The 18,906-nt window shown below is 33.5% G+C and overlaps 1 protein-coding gene across 1 annotated transcript in view; it reads left to right on the top strand.

The window, feature by feature from the left end:
* LOC114349492 (clarin-3) overlaps positions 1-18,906 on the top strand; it is a 68,727-nt gene that overhangs the window by 32,399 nt on the left and 17,422 nt on the right. The window contains exon 3 of the mRNA XM_028299880.2: positions 12,247-12,562. Within this exon, the coding sequence (XP_028155681.1) occupies positions 12,247-12,562 (316 nt within the window). The remainder of the gene's footprint in view (positions 1-12,246; positions 12,563-18,906) is intronic.

The following is an 18,906-nucleotide window of genomic DNA, read 5'->3' as shown; positions in this document are numbered from 1 at the left end:
GGTATCAGGATAACTCGTTTTTCTCAATTATAGCGCCATCTATCCACAGTTCGAAAAAATTTCTTGAATAAAAGTTGCTTACTTTTACGTAACGAATTAAAATCTGCAAGAAAAACTAGGGGTTTCCATTTGAAATTTTAAAGTTACCCTCCACCCCACCTCTAGGGGGTGTAGTGGGGGTTAGTGTTTGGTGTCATTGGATAGATTTTTAAAAATGATTGAAAACGTATTTTTCAGTTTTTCGATCCGATGTTTAATTCGCGAAATATTCGACCGTTCCACTACTTTTGGGACACCCTGTATAAAGAATAAATGAACATAAACTTACGTGCATAGAAATCGGCCCACTTGGTAATTTTTGATGTCTCGTATTTCCTAAACCTGTTGGCCGATTTAAGTGATTTTTTTAGTATGTTATAGCCTTATTCTTTAACAATATCGATGTAGGTAATAATATCATTGCTAAACAAGTAAGTGTTATTGAATACCGGGTGTAAGAATGATAGTGTGTTTTTTCCTTAAAGTTCGGAACACCCTGTGGAATATTCTAGCGCATATAAAATATTGACATTAAAACTCAACTGTAGCCTTAGGCTTTCTTAACATTTTGCTTTTTGATTCATTCGCTTATGTTGGATAATAAATAAGTTGGGTATTTTAACAACTAGCAATGTTCTTCATCAATACAGGGTGTTTCTAAATAAATGCTACAAACTTTAAGGCGAAATTTTGCATGAAAAATAATGACCATTTCATTTTTTATAAACATACGTCCGCAAATGCTTCGTTTTAGAGATACGGGATGTTGAATTTTTTCTTACCAACTGACGATTTATTTACTGCTCTAAAACCGGTTGAGATATGCAAATGAAAGTTGGTAGGTTTTAAGAGGTAGTTATTGCGCATTTTTTTGGAATACAACTAAGAATTTAATATTCACCATTGGCGTGCATACGGTTAATATGACCTGTATGCACGCCAATGGTAAATATAAAATTCATAGTTGTATGCCAAAAAATCCACAAAAACTACTTCTTAAAACCTACCAAATTTCATTTGCATATCTCAACCGGTTTTAGAGCAGTAAATAAATCGTCAGTTTGTAAAAAAGAATTCAACATCCCGTATCTCGAAAAAGAAGCATTAGCGGACATATATAAATGAAACGGTCATTATTTGTCATGCAGAATTTCCCCTTAAAGTTTGTCGCACTTATTTAGAAACACCCTGTATTGATGAAGAACGTTGCTAGTTGTTAAAATACCTAACTTTTTTATTATCCAACATAAGCGAATGAATCAAAAAGCAAAAGGTTAAGGCTACGGCTCCACGGGCGAGAAAGTGACGCTAGCAGTAGCAGTAAAATGAACTTAAGGTTCCGCGGAACGGAATGGGAATAGCCGAATTGAACCGACTACGCACAAGTCCTGTAGTCGGTACAGTTCGGCTATTCCCATTCCGTTCCGCGGAACCTTAAGTTCATTTTACTGCTACTGCTAGCGTCAATTTCTCGCCCGTGGAGCCGTAGCCTAAGATGGCCTAAGGCTACAGTTAAATTTTAATTTTAATATTTTATATACGCTATAATATCCCACAGGGTGTTCCGAACTTTAAGGAAAAAACACACTATCATTGTTACATCCGGTGTAATATAACACTTACCTGTTTAGCAATAATATTATTACAGCGATATTGTTGAAGAATAAGGCTATAACATATTAAAAAAATCACTAAATCGGCCAACAGGTTTAGGAAATACGAGACTTCAAAAATGATCAAATTTTTAGGTGGGCCAATTTCAATGCACGTAAGTTTAGGTAATGATGTTGGTTATAGAAATTTCAATAAATATTTTTTATGACTTTAGCACAAAATATAGCTATTTGTATAACAAGGGAGGAAAGTGCTACTTTTCCTCCCGAGAATGAAGTTTACTGCCCGACGCGTAGCGGAGGGCAGTAATCATTCAAGGGAGGAAAAGGCACTTTACTACCATGTTATACATACGGTTTTTCCACCTTCCTCAAATAACAAATCATTTTTTCATTTTTACTTAATTTATTTATGTAACTAACCAACAAAATTTATTAAAACTAAAACTAACAAGTAGGTACAATATAACTGTCAACTGTCAAATATAAGTCGAATTATTAATGTAAACATTGTTAAATCAAAATAACAATTTACTGTTTTTTACCATTCTGCAAAATACATGGTGTTTTTTTAAATAAACGTTAAAATGTATAGATACTTACGTAATAGAAAATAGATATTGTACAGGGCGTCAATAAGTTATATTTCATGAATGAAATACCATGACGTCACTTTTACTTTTCCTCCCTAGGGAGGAAAAGTACAACTTTGCTCCCTACAATCAGGTCCGGAAACGTATACTTTCGGTAGAGGTAGGTGGAAAAATATTTTTCTTATTTAGCTTAAATGAGTTAAATGCCTCGACAGCTGAGGCCATTGCCATACAATAAATAATTATATACCTTCAAAACAAGAATTATTGTGTTTTTTAGTTATATGCATTAAATGCATAAAAGCATATTTTAGTGCATATTTCAACTGTATTTTGTGCATATTTGTATGCATATTTTAGGTTTTTTAAGTGCATATTTCCCGAGCTCTACTTATAGGTAGTGTAGGAAACAGAGGTTGAACTTCGCAAAATGGACACAACTCCGGTTTTATTTATTTTCTGATATATCAAGGGGTGATTATTATGAGACTAACTTTTTCTTAAAAAATTTCGCCCCAAAACCCCCTTTTCATCCCTCTAAAGGGGGTAATTTGTGGTTTTTGCGAAACGTAGCCGTTCCTGTACGTTTTTCAAAAAAATTTCTTAAGAGGAAACAGTAGCGATCAACAGGTAGCGAAAACGCGTTCCAAGATTGCGGCTGTAATTTTGAATATTTTTTCGAGATATTTGGTACACATATTCGTAATATAATAAAGAATGGCGGTACAGAGCCCAATTTAAAAAATATATTAATATGTGGAAATTACTCTGTAATTAAATACAATATTAAAAAAAAAACGAGCCTGTACCGCCATTAAGAAGAACAAAAAAATACACTTTCTTCAAATAAAATTTTTTATCCGATGCCTAGATTTTGTGTCATTTTGGAACTACTAATGAAATAAAAAATTTTAGTAGTTCCAAAATGTCCCCAAAGTTGACAAGTTTTTAAAAAAGGTGTTTCAAAAAAATATTTTTCCCCAACTGTAATGGGAATCAAGAAGAAACCCTACAACAATTTATCACAAATAAGTGGCTGATTTTTTAATATAGGTTTCATTTACGGGCAATTGCCCATTTTTTTATTACAGCCTGTTACATTATTTTAAAAAACCCATTTTTATACCATGTGAACCGCTTATGCTAGAGTAAAAAAACTTTCAGCGATTACCCATGTACAAGTAATATTTACAAATTTGTTTAATGCACCCCCATATTTTCCACGGAATCACCCAAAAAAAAGGAAAATAAAGAAAATAATAAAAAGTTGATTTTGGGTCACCACTGTGGTTTTAGGGTGCAAAGAAAGTAAAATATGCATAGGTCATAATGTGTAGCAGACAGTGTGCTCTTTTTTTTTTTGCATAAGTACCTTATCGATAAAATGAATAGGTGACGAAAAAAAAACAAAAACTGGAGCCCGCCAAAGCATTTCTGAGGTTTACGACGCCACTGTGCCGTAAAATATTTGTCTTTTACTATGTATAAATTTTGTTAAAAAAAGCATAGGTAATGAAAATATCGCAAAAACATGCTCGCCAAGGGATAGGGGTAGTTTCCGCAGTTTATTTTCAGGGATAGGGGTAGTTTCCGCTAGGATGTTGCAATAACCATATATTATATTTATGAAAAACCGAATTGATGGAGCATATGCTCATATGGATCAAAAATCAAAAAAAAAATTTCAACCCTTTTTATTTTATTCTTTTGGCTACAAGGGATGCACCTAGAAATCGCTTTTGGTGTCCATACATGGGTAATCAGAACGTGCACAAAATGATATATGAAGCATTTTAATAAAGGGCATGGTGTGTGAAGGATTCCAAGAAAATCACTTTCTTTATTAATTCTCCTTCTTTGGGGTGGTTCCGGGGAAAATGGGAGTACATTATGCAAATTTGTAAATAACACCAGTACATGGGTAATCGATGAAAGTTTTTTTACTCTAGCATAGGCGGTTCAGACGGTAAAAAAGGGTTTTTTTAATGTAACACCCTGTAATTAAAAAATGGGCAATTGCCCTTAAATGAAACCTATACCAAAAAATCAGCCACTTATTTGTGATTAATTGCCGCAGGTTTTCTTCTTGATTTACATTACAGTTAGGGACAAATTATTTTTTTAAAACATCTTTTTTAAAAATTTATCAAATTTAAAACCTTCTGTGTGTTTGAATAATTTCAAACGTTCGAAAAAACGCGCGAACATTTGTGATACTTGTGAAAGTTATATTCTGTAATGACAGATCTCCTGTCTCGTATAAAAGTATAAACCATTTTGTTTACACTGGTGTATTTTAACTGGTGTTTGATACAGTTTTTAAAGAGATAATATTGAATTATGTGTGTGTTTACTATGGAAATTAAAAGTTAATACCTTACATAAGTGTTGTTTAGTACCTACCATTGTTTAAAAGTACAACCATTAAAACTCCAATAAAATATTTATTAGATTACCAGTCCATAATATACGGCTTTTAATAAAGTGGTTAAATACATATTGAAAGGCCATTAAAGACATTTTAGTTCACTCTTAAGGTCTTCATGTATGTGATGCGAGAGAAGAATTATTTTCTTGGTAAGCCGGTGAATTGCATATTCAGGCTTAAAACAGAAAGATATGATGGCGATGTAACGGAAACCTTTTCCCGACAATACATCATCAACAATTCGCCGTTCGGGCTAAACTAACCAATACGTCCCTTACTCAAGAATACAGTGAAATAAGAAATAGACGATTGCATTTGAAATGCATTGAAATTTGAACATCAAAGTAAAAAAAGCGAATCTAATGTCCAGTTGCACCAACAAATAACCGATTGATTTGGATTGCCCGTTTATTTTAAAATATAATTGTCAAAATACTGTCAAAATAAAAACAGAAATTTTAACGATTCTTTCAAAAAATATTAAATTTTAACCTTTTTCGAAAGAAACGAAAAGTGTTCTATTGTTATATTTGATGGTAAAAAATTTAATATTTTTCGGGAGAATCATTAAAGTTTCTGTTTTAAATTGACAGATTTTTGACAATTATTATATTTTAAAATAAACGGGCAATTTTTTTTTAATGGCATGGACTTTATGTCATTCAGCCAGTCACAGTATGAGCTACTTAGTGTCATGTGTAGTGTGTGTGTGTTGAGTAAGTGTCTTGTTACTTTGCAAAGTCGACGTCATTGTCTTTGCAAAGAGATGCTAATTGTATCCGAACGTCTGCGGCCCCTCCGGTGAGTACCGATCCCACAAGGACAGAAACTATCCATCATTTATTAATTTATAATAAACAAAAATTCCTGACCCTGGTGAGATTCGAACTCGCGACCATTGGGACTTTTCAATCCAAAGGTAGGCGCTCTTACCACTGCGCCACAGAGGGGGTTTAAACGGGCAATCCAAATCAAAAAATCAATCGTTTATTTGTTGGTGCAACTGGACATAAATCGAAATGTAGGACTACAAGTGGTAAATGTTAAAATATGAGAAAGAAGGTCTTTTCTAGGTAAAAAAAAGTAGAAAAAAAATATGTTAAAATACCCGAAAGGAAGCCCTAATAAAATTTGGAGAAATGTGGACAATATAATTAGAGATACTGCTATTTAAAGAACTTGGAAAAACGTCAGGAAGGAAGATTGAGAATAAAGACTGGTGGTGGTCAAACGAAGTTCAAGAAAAAATAAAGGAGACGAGGAAATTACATAAAGAGTGGCAAGAAAATAAGTCGGACACAGATGTTCACAACTAAATCGTAAAAATAAAGATATTTACAGGCCACAAATTCTAAACGTGCTGGTGGGAGGTGGCATCTATGCGTCGTATTATAGTCGGTGTATGAGAGAGAAACTATTCGAAATAGTGAAAAAACCAATAATTTAAATGTATTATTTCGTTGTTTCGAATACTTTACCTCTCATACACCGACTATAGTACACAGGGCCCCCGTAACAGAGCGTGCAACGCGTGCGGCGCACGCGAGCGTAACCCCAAAGGGGCGCCAAACCGAAGGTTTGGTAAATAAGAAATATTTATTTTAAATGAGATAATCATTTTTTATATACAATTTTAATTATTTCATGAACAGCTAGAGAAATTTCAAAAATCAAAAAATATTGTGTTATTACTGAAAAAATAATTATTCTTGTCCTGAAACGTTGAATTTACTCCCTCAAAATATATTACATTTTGTTGTTCCTTCCTAATTTTTTTCTTTAAAGTAGATTGAATTACGCTTGGCATACCATCCAATCGATTTTATGTTGTAAACTAAAGCGACACTCAAAATAGTCAAATAAACATCAAATCACACTCCTTGACAAGTAGAAACATAAATTAACACCCATAAAACGCAACTTAGCAGTTTTACTCCAACAAAAACAGAACTTGCTGGATAAAGCAGTTTTACTCGTATAAAGTGAATCTTTTACTCGAATTTATGATAATAACCCTTAAGTAAACAAATACTCTATGAATTATGATTATGTATTTGACTTGAGTATCTTTTCCCTTCTCGTCTATGCGTTTATTAGGCACAAACATTATTTACTGTTATTGGTGAACGGGTGGTTTCCTGCAATGAAAGGTTTAAAAATTTATTTTATATTGGCGTTAATAATTACCTACGACTATTATTGCAATATCCGTTTGGTTTGTTCTGCCCTGATTTTAAACTTTTGTTTTCGTGTAAAAAATATTGGACAATCTTTTTTATTTGCTGTTATTTTAAGTGGTGTGAAAATTAAATTAATTGTGAAAATGGTAAGTATCATAATCATTGCATAGAATAATAATAATTAATTTTAAATAGTTACAATCGGGTTTCCTCTAACAAAATCCACGATTTACAATTTATTTTGAACAAAAAAAAAAAGAATATAATTGAGACATTGTGTCTGCGTAACTTGGAACCAGATGGGAAAATTTTTTATTAGTAATTTTAAGGAAAAAAATTATTCTTCATAAAATGCTTTGCATAGTAAAATTGTGTCAATCTTATGAGTATCAAAAATATGAATTTCGATCAAGATAGTACCTTATATTTCACAATATCGAAAATTAATATTATGAAAAGTTGTTTGAAATTAATTAAAAACTATGTTTTAATATGCAATTACATCCTTTTAATTATTATTTTTCCTCAAATTACAGATACCTACCCAACGCCCTTTTAATTTAGGTATTACGAATAATGCGATAACTCTTTTATTGTTATTGATTGATTAATTAATATTAATAAAAGAGTTATCACATTATTTGTAATAATTGAAAATGGCTAATTAATTATTAATAATAAAAGACTTATCACATTATTTCTAATAAATGAAAAGGGCGTTGTTGAAAAGCACAAAACACATGTAAAAAAAATATGAGTTCCAATCAAAAGTAAAGTGCGTTTCTAGATCATAATATATTTCAATTATAAGGATGTAATTGTATATAGAAACATAGTTTTTAATGTTGAACAACTACTGTTCATAATAACTTTTCTCAATATTGTAAAAACTAAACGTACTTTGCTCTTGACCGAAATTCATATTTTTTGACATACCTCGTATAAGATTCATAGAATTTAATATTTGATGGTTGCATTCTGAGTTCTAGACAATGCAGAACTTTTTATGAAGAATAACTTTTTCTCGTAAAATTAATAATAAAACAGTTTCCCATAATATGGTTCCCAGTTATGTAAACACCCTGTATAAATGTATATTTTTAATTTAATATGCAGGGTGCTTCATTAATGTTGCAAACAATTTAAGGGGAAAGGCGCAAAATGTCGCCTGTCAAAATTTTCAATGTGTTTTAATTGTATTCATTTTTTTCGAATCCCTTACAATAAATAGTTTCTTTTGAATTAAAATTTTGCAATTATTAAAAATCACACTAAATTTTCTTTTTTATTTTCACCCCTGTAACTTATTAAAATAAACATTATAGAAGTTTTCGGGGAATTTCGGCCTCAGTAATAATGTAGTCTTTCATTCTGGGTTTAGATTTTTCAAAAATATTTATTAGTTTTATATGTATAGTAGCTTTAAAGGGCGCTAAAATATGTCCCGCAAGCGGGCGCCAATCAGCCTTGCGGGAACCTGATAGTACAATAAGGCTGATGCCACATTATGCGTTTTGACCGGATGCGGTGAAAACGCATCCGTTTCCAACGCAACCGGACCGACCTGTCACACTATGCGTTTAGTCTGGTGCAGTTTGTAAGCGCGTACCGATGACTCAAAACGCATCCGTTTTCAACGCAACCGGACCGATTTGTCACACTATGCGTTTTCACCGGATGCGGCGGAAACGCATCCGGTCAAAACGCATAATGTGGCATCGGCCTAATACGGCGCATAGACGCCATCCCCCACCGGCACGTTTAAAATCTGTGCAATACTGTGCATAATATCAAATAAAGAAACAGCTAAGAAAGAATAATTGGGACTACATCGAGTTCTACTTTATATCTTATAGGTTCTTTACTCACTACTATTGTTCTAGTTTTCTGAGTTAAAATTCACATGTTTAATTATTTTCCTCTTGTATTAACCTTTAATGGCACATTCGGTCTGTGAGACGGGCCACTTAGATCTTTTATGATTATATCCAAATTGTTCGTTATATATCTTCGCCGCCATCAGTAGGTGCTTGATTCAGGTGTCTGTTTTTAGTGTTGAAGTTTGAATCTTCAGTGTCAAGTGATTATGCAATTGTCGGCAAATTTTATCTCAGAGACCGATGTTGGACGTGACATACTCGATGAAAAAAATGTTTATATTAACGAAAAAACGTGCGAACAAGTGCTGATAATTTATTAACCCAATTGCCGGAAGTAAAAGGTGAAGCTAGGTTCAAAACAACAGCAGTGGAAAAATTGAGCTTGTTTTTCACAAATGAGATGTTATATAATTGTTTTTATTTTCTTTTGCATTTGTTAATGTTTAAGAGGCCTAATAAATTAAAAATAGGTATCATTCTTGTTTAATTTCACTCCTTCAAGGAGTAAACACAATCCTCCGCTTGAAAGTGTGTCAATGGAAACATTTTTTTTATGTCCGTCTCTGAGACCTATGAGCTTTAATCATAGATTAAATAGCATAAAGCTTAGTGAATCCACCTGTCATATTACATTGCCTGTATCTATAGGCTCCGTAAGTTGTCAGTAGTACCTACTCCATCTATTCTGACTTTCATCTTAGTGTTGGATAGAAATTTTTAATTATTGTTTAATTGGCATTTCGTTGTTCGTTATTCTGTACCCTCTTTCTTAATTGATGTTCTTTATGACTTCATCCATGATTAGATTGAATAGCATAAGGCTTAGTGAATCCACCTGTCTTATTCCATTGCTTATATCTATAAGTATCCCCGTAAGTTGTCCATCTATTTTGACTTCCATCTTAGTGCTGGATAGACGTTTTTAATTGTTTTTTTAATGTCCAGTGTGATATTTTTATTATACAAGAGATATATTACATCTTTAAGCCTTACTCAGTCAAATGCCTTTTTCAAATCGATCAAACATGGAAATGTGGGTTACTTATTTACTTTAATTTAATGCTTTTCCTGATATCTGTTTTATGACGAATATTGTATCTGTACACGACCTTCCCGTACGGAAGCTTTAACAAGTATAGTTCCCATCAAGATATTTTTGCAAACCTTAATCTTAAGCTTATGAATAAGTCATTTATATTTGAATGGTGTAGTTAAGTTTCCGGTACAAGTAGAAAGTAATTTATTGTTAATCTATTGTACTTTAATTATTATACCTGCTATTCAGTTTGTTTACCTCTCGAAATTTAAAGATACTACTAAAATACTAATGACTTTGTAATATAATTAAGCTATGGTTCTATTAAATAATTTGTTGGCAAGTACCTAATAGCTCGATCAAAGAACAACCTGACCCCAAAAGAGATAAAGGAAGGATGAGAATTTGACAACAGGTAGTTGAAATTGTCTATTATTATATAAGAAAAAGTTTACAATTCTACATCCCCTCCGTTTTTCAAAAATAGAGGGGAATACCCCCCTCTCGAAGGTGAAAAATATACATTCAAAATAATAATAATATATCCGGAATTGGATAAAATGACTAATTCTAAGCAACTTTTGTTCTATAGAGTTTCTTCCCTAAGTCAATACTTATTCGAGTTATTTGCAAGTGAATATGTTCACTTTTAACAGAAAAAAACATGTTTTGGACGGTTTTTCGGAGATAACTCAAAAATTAAGTATTTCAGCGAAAAAAATATTCTTAGTAAAAATATACTTATAAAAAACTGAAAAAATGGTGTATGCTTAAGGTCTGTAGACCCAGTAGAAGCAGAGTTGTAGCTAATGAAAAGTAGGTTCTTCTTCATAAAATTCCAAATCGAATATTTCAAATTAACCCAAAAACGGAGCACTTTTCGGGGAAATTCATTTCAACTTTTTAAAGTGTTTAAAAAAATGATTATTTTTGTTTTAAAAAAAAAACCTGTAACATTAAAAGTAAGTGAGTTACACTCAAAATATTGTTGGTCCCTTTTATTTTTTGGTAAAAAAATCGCGAAAATTACCCCCTAATTAGCATCACAAATAAATTTTATCATTACCACTTCACAAGTTACTTTACTTATGTATTATTTATATGATCTGTTAGTTTCATCGGTTCAAAGTGCTTATTTTTGAAAAAGCTGTAGTTAAAATGGCTTGAACGAGTAACTAATCACGAGTTTAGGCAAATTTTAAACAGCCATAGCATAATAAATTTTAGTATAACAAGAAAACAAAAAAGGAAAAAATTTTCAGAAAAGCGAAACGCACATTTTATTACTCTTTAAGATTTTTGGTATTACTAATACTTTTTAAGTCAATTCCATGAACAATTCCATTTTTTTTTCAAAATAAAAAAATGTTTCATTTTAAACCCAATTTTTTTCAAAACTGAGCACTTTGAAGCAATGAAACTTATAGATAATATAAACAATACATACGTAAAGTAACTTGTGAAGCGGTTACGATTAATTTTATTTGGGAAGCCAATTGGGGGGGGGGGGTGATTTTCGCGATTTTTGTACCAAAAAATAAAAGGGACCAACAATATTTTAAGCGTAACTCACTTATTTTTACTGTTAGAAATTTTTTAAGAAACAAAAATAAACCTTTTTTTAAACACTAAAAAAGTTGTAATGAATTTTCCCCGAAAAGTGCTCTGTTTTTTGGTTATTTCACGTTGAAATATTCGATTTGGAATTTGACGAAGAAGAACCTACTTTTCATTAGCAACAACACTGCTTATACTGGGTCTGCTATATTTTTACTGAGAATATTTTTTTCGCTAGAGTTCTTACTTTTTGAGTTATCTGCGAAAAGCCGTCCAGAAACATGTTTTTTTTTTGTTAAAAATGAACATACTAACTCGCAAATAACTCGAAAAGTATTGACTTAGTGAAAAAACTCTATAAAACAAAAGTTGCTTCGAATTAGTCATTTTATCCAATTTCGGGCCTATTTTAAACGTATATTTTTTCACTCACGAGAAAATATTTTTCACCACGTATTTCCCAATTTTTGTAAAATGGAGGGGATGTAGAATTGTAAACTTTTTTTATATAATAATAGACAATTTCAACTACTTATTTCCAAATTTTCATCCTTCCTTTATTTTTTTTTGAGGTTTTCGTAAAATGTTTTGTTCCTTGATCGGGCTACTATACAAAACTATTGAGTGAAAAATGGAAAACAAGAGAGGACTTTGAACATTTTAAAAGCTCTTTATAATGTTATCGTCGATCGAGCATGAAATCATCCAGTTGTTATTTAGTATTCATTTAGGACCCCTTCTCATGACAAGCGCGTTAAGCGCCTGTCATGTGAACGGGCTCTTGTCTTAGCTCCCAAATCTATGATCAATATTTCTCATTGTTTATTTACCTACTGGTTCTCAACAATATACAACAAATATAGTTTCTTCTAAAATAAAAATGTAAACCATTTTACCTTTACAGTTTTTTCTGTTTTTAGGTGCCAATAAGGACAGAAAATTTATCAACTTCGGAGTATGGATCTCGACAATATTTTTCTTATCAGTGTCCATCTTATTTGGATTACTAGCAGCTGGTCTATCATTGTACAACACTGTGTCCAATCCAATACAAATATACCTCAGTATATATGGAATATTTATATATAACGGAATTGCATTAGGCACTGTTATTATCGCAGTAACAGTATGGGGAATTTTTTTCCAAATAAGCATTTTTCATGATATAGCTATTTATTATACATTAGCTGGAAATATGGAGTCAGATAAGACAGCAGTTTTAGGATACTCTTACTGGTAGGTTATTTTTCATGATGATTCTAGCAATAGACAAGAAAAACAAAAAAAAGTAGTTTCATAGAAGAACATATCGTATGAATGCGAGATAGGTATTTATTTTATTTCGATGAAATTTGAAGAGCAGGGTGCTACGTAGGTAGTCGTCCGTATCGAAAGGTCACACATATTGTTTATACAGGTTTAGCAATTCTACCTGCCACTGCCAAAAGAAGTACTGAGGACATTAGATACGCATAGGAAGAGATAATCAAAGGTGCGAACTAAACCACCGTATATAGGACTCACTTGTCTCGTGTCTTCTGTCGTGTGTCTCAAAAGAAAAGTCTGTGATCAGTGCATGTTGCCAGTATTTATAAAGGGTGCAGAAACTTTAACGCTAACCAAGAAAAATAAGAAATAAAATTGGTGTTACCCAAAGGTAATACCAGTGAGAGTTATGTTACTACAAGTACAAGCCAACCCCGTCAATATAAATATTATCCAAGTTTATGCTCCCACTGCAGACAAAGAAGAGGAAGAAGCTATTGAGTTTTATAAGAATCATCATCATCATCTTGGTGCTACAGCCCTTAGAGGGCCTCGACCTTCTCAAGCTTTCTACGCCATTCTGTTCTGTCCCTTGCTTGCATTTTCCAGTTGCCGACTCCGATCTTCTCGGCATCCTGTGTTACCCCGTCCATCCACATCAGCTTTGGTCTACCCCGTCTTCTCATTCCCACGGGTTGCGCTGTTAGAATCTTTTTTATCATGTTCGATTCAGGGGCCCGGGCTACATGTCCTGCCCACTGCAGGCGGTTTTGCTTAATTATAGTGATAATATCTTTTCCACCAAATGTATGCTTGTAGATATTCTGCAGTTCAAAGTTATATCTACGCCTCCATATTCCGTTCTCACAGACCGCTCCGAATATCTTACGTAGCACCTTTCTTTCAAAAATCGACAGAGCGGGTTTATCTATTTTAGTTAGCGTCCATGCCTCTGATCCATATGTGAGAACGGGGGCTATCAATGTTCTATACAGCCTTATATGAGTTTTTTGAGACAGACGTTTGTTAGCTAAGTACTTTGATAGACTATGATAACACCTGTTTGCAATTATTATTCTTTTTATTTCCTCTGACGTGTTATTATTGGGGTTAACCGATGTCCCTAGATATATGAACTCTTTGACCGCTTCGAAGTTTTGGTCATTGATGACTAGATCTGCGTCAACATTTCCAGCTCTTGTGTTTGTGTTAGTCGCCATGAATTTTGTTTTATTTCAATTTATATGTAACCCCATTTGTTCTGCTGCTGCTACTAGCTCGGTTAGGATTTCCGCAGTTCTCGCCCTGGTTCTTGTTATAATGTCCACGTCGTCTGCATATGCTAGAATTTGGACAGATCTATTGAATATTGTTCCCCTGCTATCTATATTAGCGTCTCGTACGACTTTTTCTAATACTACATTAAAAAGTTGACACGCCAGCGCATCTCCCTGCCTTAACCCGCTATGTATTTCAAATGGGGTTGACGAGTCGTTTTGAATTTTTACTGCTGATATCATCTTCGCCATTGTCACTTTCATCATGCATATGAGTTTTTTTGGAATTCATAACTCATTCATAGAGTTGTAGAGACTTGGTCTTATTACACTGTCATAAGCAGCTTTAAAATCGACAAAAATATGGTATTTATAAGAATATCAACAGAATTATACAGAAAATTCCACACCTGTAATTTTGAACCAATCAAAATACGTTATTTTGACAGATCACCATGGCAACGGAGGTATTTTATCGGAAATTTTTTGCTCGTAGGGTACCCAACAGCGAATTATAGTGGAAATTTTTTGACGTTTACAATAACAGAACATTTTTGACAGACTGGTTTTTATTTGTTTACATAATTTAGTTTTGATTCATTTTCTATCACTTGTAGTTACTCAAAACTTATGTAAAATTGAAGAATATACTATTTTCTATCTTGAAATGGTATTCCCATGCAACTACAATGAGTAGAAATTACGAATTTGAAAGCCTAAATAATTGCTGACAAAGCTATGGCGCGCTATTAATCTGTTCATGCAGCTTTGGATTTTCAAATGCAAATTTGGTGTGGAATTTTCTTACCGAATACCACGCGAAGTCAAATTAATATCCGGAAATTTTTTTTTGATCATGAATATTTTTAGAAATTTTCCCTCGTCTGCGACTCGGGAAATTTTCAAAATATTCATGATCTCAAAAAAATTTCCGGAAATAATTTGACCTCTAGTGGTATTACTAGTGAAAATTTCACGACAGGAAGTTCTTATCATTATGGGAGACTTTAATGCCAAGATTTAATGCTGGAGATAAGAAGCAGTACATCGGAGCACATGGACTTGGAGTCAGAAACGACAGAGGAGACCTCCTAGAAAAATTCTCAGAAGACTCAGAACTCGTTGTCACTAACACATTTTTCCAATTACCACCTCGAAAGCTGTACATATGGAAATCCCCTCAAGACAAACCCGGGAGAATTATTAGAAATCAAGTAGATTACATTTTAGTAAACAAAAGATTCCGAAACAGCTTTACATCTGTCAAGACTTATCATGGAGCAGACTTAGAGACGGGCCACGTTCCACTGGTGGGAGTATTTCGCGTCAATTTCAAAATAGCGCAGAAAAAGAAATCACAATGATACGACCTATGTATGCTAAAAGACCCTTACACGAAAATGAGGGTCCAAGCCACGGTAAACGAGCAAGTGACTGCAATTAGAGACGCATCGAACGAAGAACAAATTAATGATCAAACAGATGACCGAAATAGTTCAAAATGTAAAGGATAGACACTTAAAGGCAGATAAATTAACCAAGAAGAAATCATGGATGACAGATGAGATCCTGAAACTCATGGACTAAAGAAGAAATGACAAAAATGCCCCCGACACATACAAAACAATCAATAAAAAGGAAAATTAGAGACGCGAAAGAAAAAGAAACAATGGAGATATGCCAAAAAATTGAGATTCTACAATCAAAGTACGATAGTCACAATGTACAAAGGAAAGTTAAAGAACTCAAAGGTGGACTAAGACGGAGACAGAGAGGAAATCTAACTGATTCTGACGGAAACATCATCTTAGATAAACAGAGTAAAAATTAGTACGTGGAAAGAATATCTAGAAAAACTATTTGAAGACCAAAGAGATAACAGCTTTGAGCTAGAAGAAGAGGTAAATGATGGACCAAGAATATTACAGCAGGAAGTTTATTCTGCCATAACACAGCTAAAGGATGGCAAAGCAACAGGTCCCGATAATATAGGGTGTAACAAAAATACAGGTCATAAATTAAATCACATATTCTGGGACCAAAAATAGTTCGAATGAACCTAACTTACCTTAGTACAAATATGCACATAAAAAAAGTTATTGCCCTTTGAAGTTACAAAATGAAAATCGATTTTTTCGAATATATCGAAAACTGTTAGAGATTTTTTATTGAAAATGGATATGTGGCATTATTATGGTAGGAGCATCTCAAAGAAAAATTATAGTGAAATTTGTGCCCTCATAAAAATTTTATGGGGGTTTGGTTCCCTTAAACCCCCCCAAACTTTTCTGTACGTTCCAATTAAATTATTATTGTGGTACCATTAGTTAAACTCAGTATTTTTAAAACTTTTTTGGCTCTTAGTATTTTTTCGATAAGGCAGTTTTTATCGAGTTTCGGCTTCTTTTTTAATATGTTTACATAAACATTTTATGGGGGTTTTATTCCTTTAAACCCCCCAAATGTTTGTGTACGCTCCAATTAAACTATTACTGTGATACCATTAGTTACACAAAATGTTTTTAAAACTTTTTTGCCTCTTTGTATTTTTTCGCGAAGGCAACTTTTATGGAGATATGGCTTCTTTTTTAATACGGTTCAAAATATACCTAAAAATGTAAATCATACATAAATTTTCATATTATTACCAAGTCTCCATAATCGTACTTAACCATATACAAATATGTGGTGGATTTGAAAAATATTCAAATTATCTCGATAAAAACTGACTTTTCGAAAAAGTACTGAGAGCCAAAAAAGTTTTAAAAATATTGTGTTTAAGTAATGGTACTACAATAATAATTTAATTAGAACGTACACAAAAGTTTGGGGGGGTTTAAAGGAACTAAACCCCCATAAATTTTTTTAGGGTGTCCAAATTTCACTATAATTTTTTCTTAAGATACTACTGTTATAAGAATGCCCTATGTCCATTTTCAATAAAAAATCTTTAATAGTTTTCGATATATTGGAAAAAATCGATTTTCATTTTGTAACTTCAAAGGGCTATAACTTTTTTTATGTGCATATTTATACTAAGGTAAGTTAGGTTCATTCGAACTATTTTTGGTCCCAGAATATGTGATTAAATTTATGACCTGTATTTTCGTTACACCCTGTATACAAGCAGAACTACTCAAACTGATGGATAACGAATCAATAGCAATAATCACAAAGATATTCAACAACATATACAACTCTGGACTCAAATACCAACAGAATGGCTGAAGTCTGAGTTTATTGCACTTCAAAAAAAAACAGGAGCCAAAAAGTGCAAAGAATACCGTACGATAAGCCTGATGAGTCATCTCCTAAAATTGTTCCCAAAGGTAATCCATACGAGAATTTACAAGCTATGTGAAAGTCAAATTTCGCCCAACCAGCTCGGGTTCATAAATGCTGTTGATACGAGAGAGGCTTTGTTTTTAATACAAGTCTTATTCCAGAGATGCAGAGACGTCAATTGCGACGTATACGCATGTCTGGTTGATTACGAGAAGGCGTTTGATCGAGTACAACACGCCAAGATGATGCAAATACTAAAAGAAGTAAGAATTAACAACCAAGATCTGAAAATAATTAAAAAACCTTTAATGGAATCAGACTGCAAAGCTCAAAGTTGACGGTGAACTCACCGAATATGTCAAAATCATACGTGGAATGAGGCAAGGCTGCATTCTGTCCCCCCTAATTTTCAATATTTACTCTGAAACAATATCTATAGAAGCGTTGCACGAAACTGAAAAAGTTATTCTACTAAACGGGTACCGGCTAAATAATATTAGGTATGCAGATGACACCATAGTATTTGCGGACAACCTAGAAGACCTACAAGTCCTCATGGACAAAATCACGTATTACAGTCAACAATATGGACTCAAACGTAAAGAAAACATAGTTTATGATCGTCAGCAAGAAAAAGTTAACAGAAGGTCAACTCTATATCAACCAAACCCCCGTACAAAGAGTAAGGCACTACAACTACCTCGGCACCGTAATAAATGAAGAATGGACCAACAACCAAGAAATAAGAGCGCGCATCGGAAAAGGTAGATCGATCTTCAACCGTATGGGGGCATTTTTTAAGAGCCACAACCTTTCTCTTGGTATAAAAGAATGCTGAGATGTTACGTCTTCTCTATCCTTTTTTATGGTGTTAAATCATGGACCTTGAATGAGGATATGTGCCGAAAATTGGAAGCATTTGAGATGTCGCTATATCGGAGAATTCTTAAAATCCCATGGACTGATCTGGTCACAAATCAGGAGGTTCTTAATGGGGAAGAACCGAGAAGTACTAACCACCATTAAATCTCGAAAGTTTGAATACTTTGGGCACATTATGCGAAATGAATCTAGATATGCCCTCCTACAAGCCATCCTGCAAGGAAAAATATTTGGAAAGCGAGGTCCAGGAAGAAGAAGAACATCCTGGTTAAAGAACTTCAGAACCTGGTTCAACACAACATCTGTGCAGCTTTTCTCCGTTGCTGCAGTTAAAGTGAAGATTGCCATGATGATCGCCAACATTCCTCACGGATAGGCACATCAAGAAGAAGAAAGGTAATATTGGATTACGAACAAGGAGATAAGACGGAGAGCAGGGCTGACAAATGCCATTAGAAAGAATTATGACCCTTAAGTTAACAGCACAAAACAGAAATATATGGAAAATACTGAGTGAGACCTATGTCCAGCAGTGGATATATTCGGGTTGAATGATGATGGTGATGAGAAGCTCCTTTTGGGCAGAATACGGGCGACATATTTACAGATGCTAGCATGTGTTGACACCAGGGTGTTGAAATCAGTTAGGTTTTGGAAAAATAGTACATTTACAGATGCTAGCGTGTGTTGATATCAGGGTGTTGAAATCAGCCAGGTTTTGGAAAATCAGTAGATTTGCAAATACTAACAGATTTGGACACCAGTGTAGAAACCAGTGAGCTTTTGTAGTAGCTATACATGCACAAATGCTAACTGCCATTGACACTGATTATAAATACCACCCGTGTTGAGCTGCCCCCCCCCCCCACT

This window comes from Diabrotica virgifera, chromosome 2 (assembly GCF_917563875.1).
Source record: "Diabrotica virgifera virgifera chromosome 2, PGI_DIABVI_V3a".
NCBI classification, from domain to species: Eukaryota; Metazoa; Arthropoda; class Insecta; order Coleoptera; family Chrysomelidae; genus Diabrotica; species Diabrotica virgifera.
Note: the sequence above shows the minus strand (reverse complement) of the source record. Positions and strands in the feature narration are given on the sequence as shown.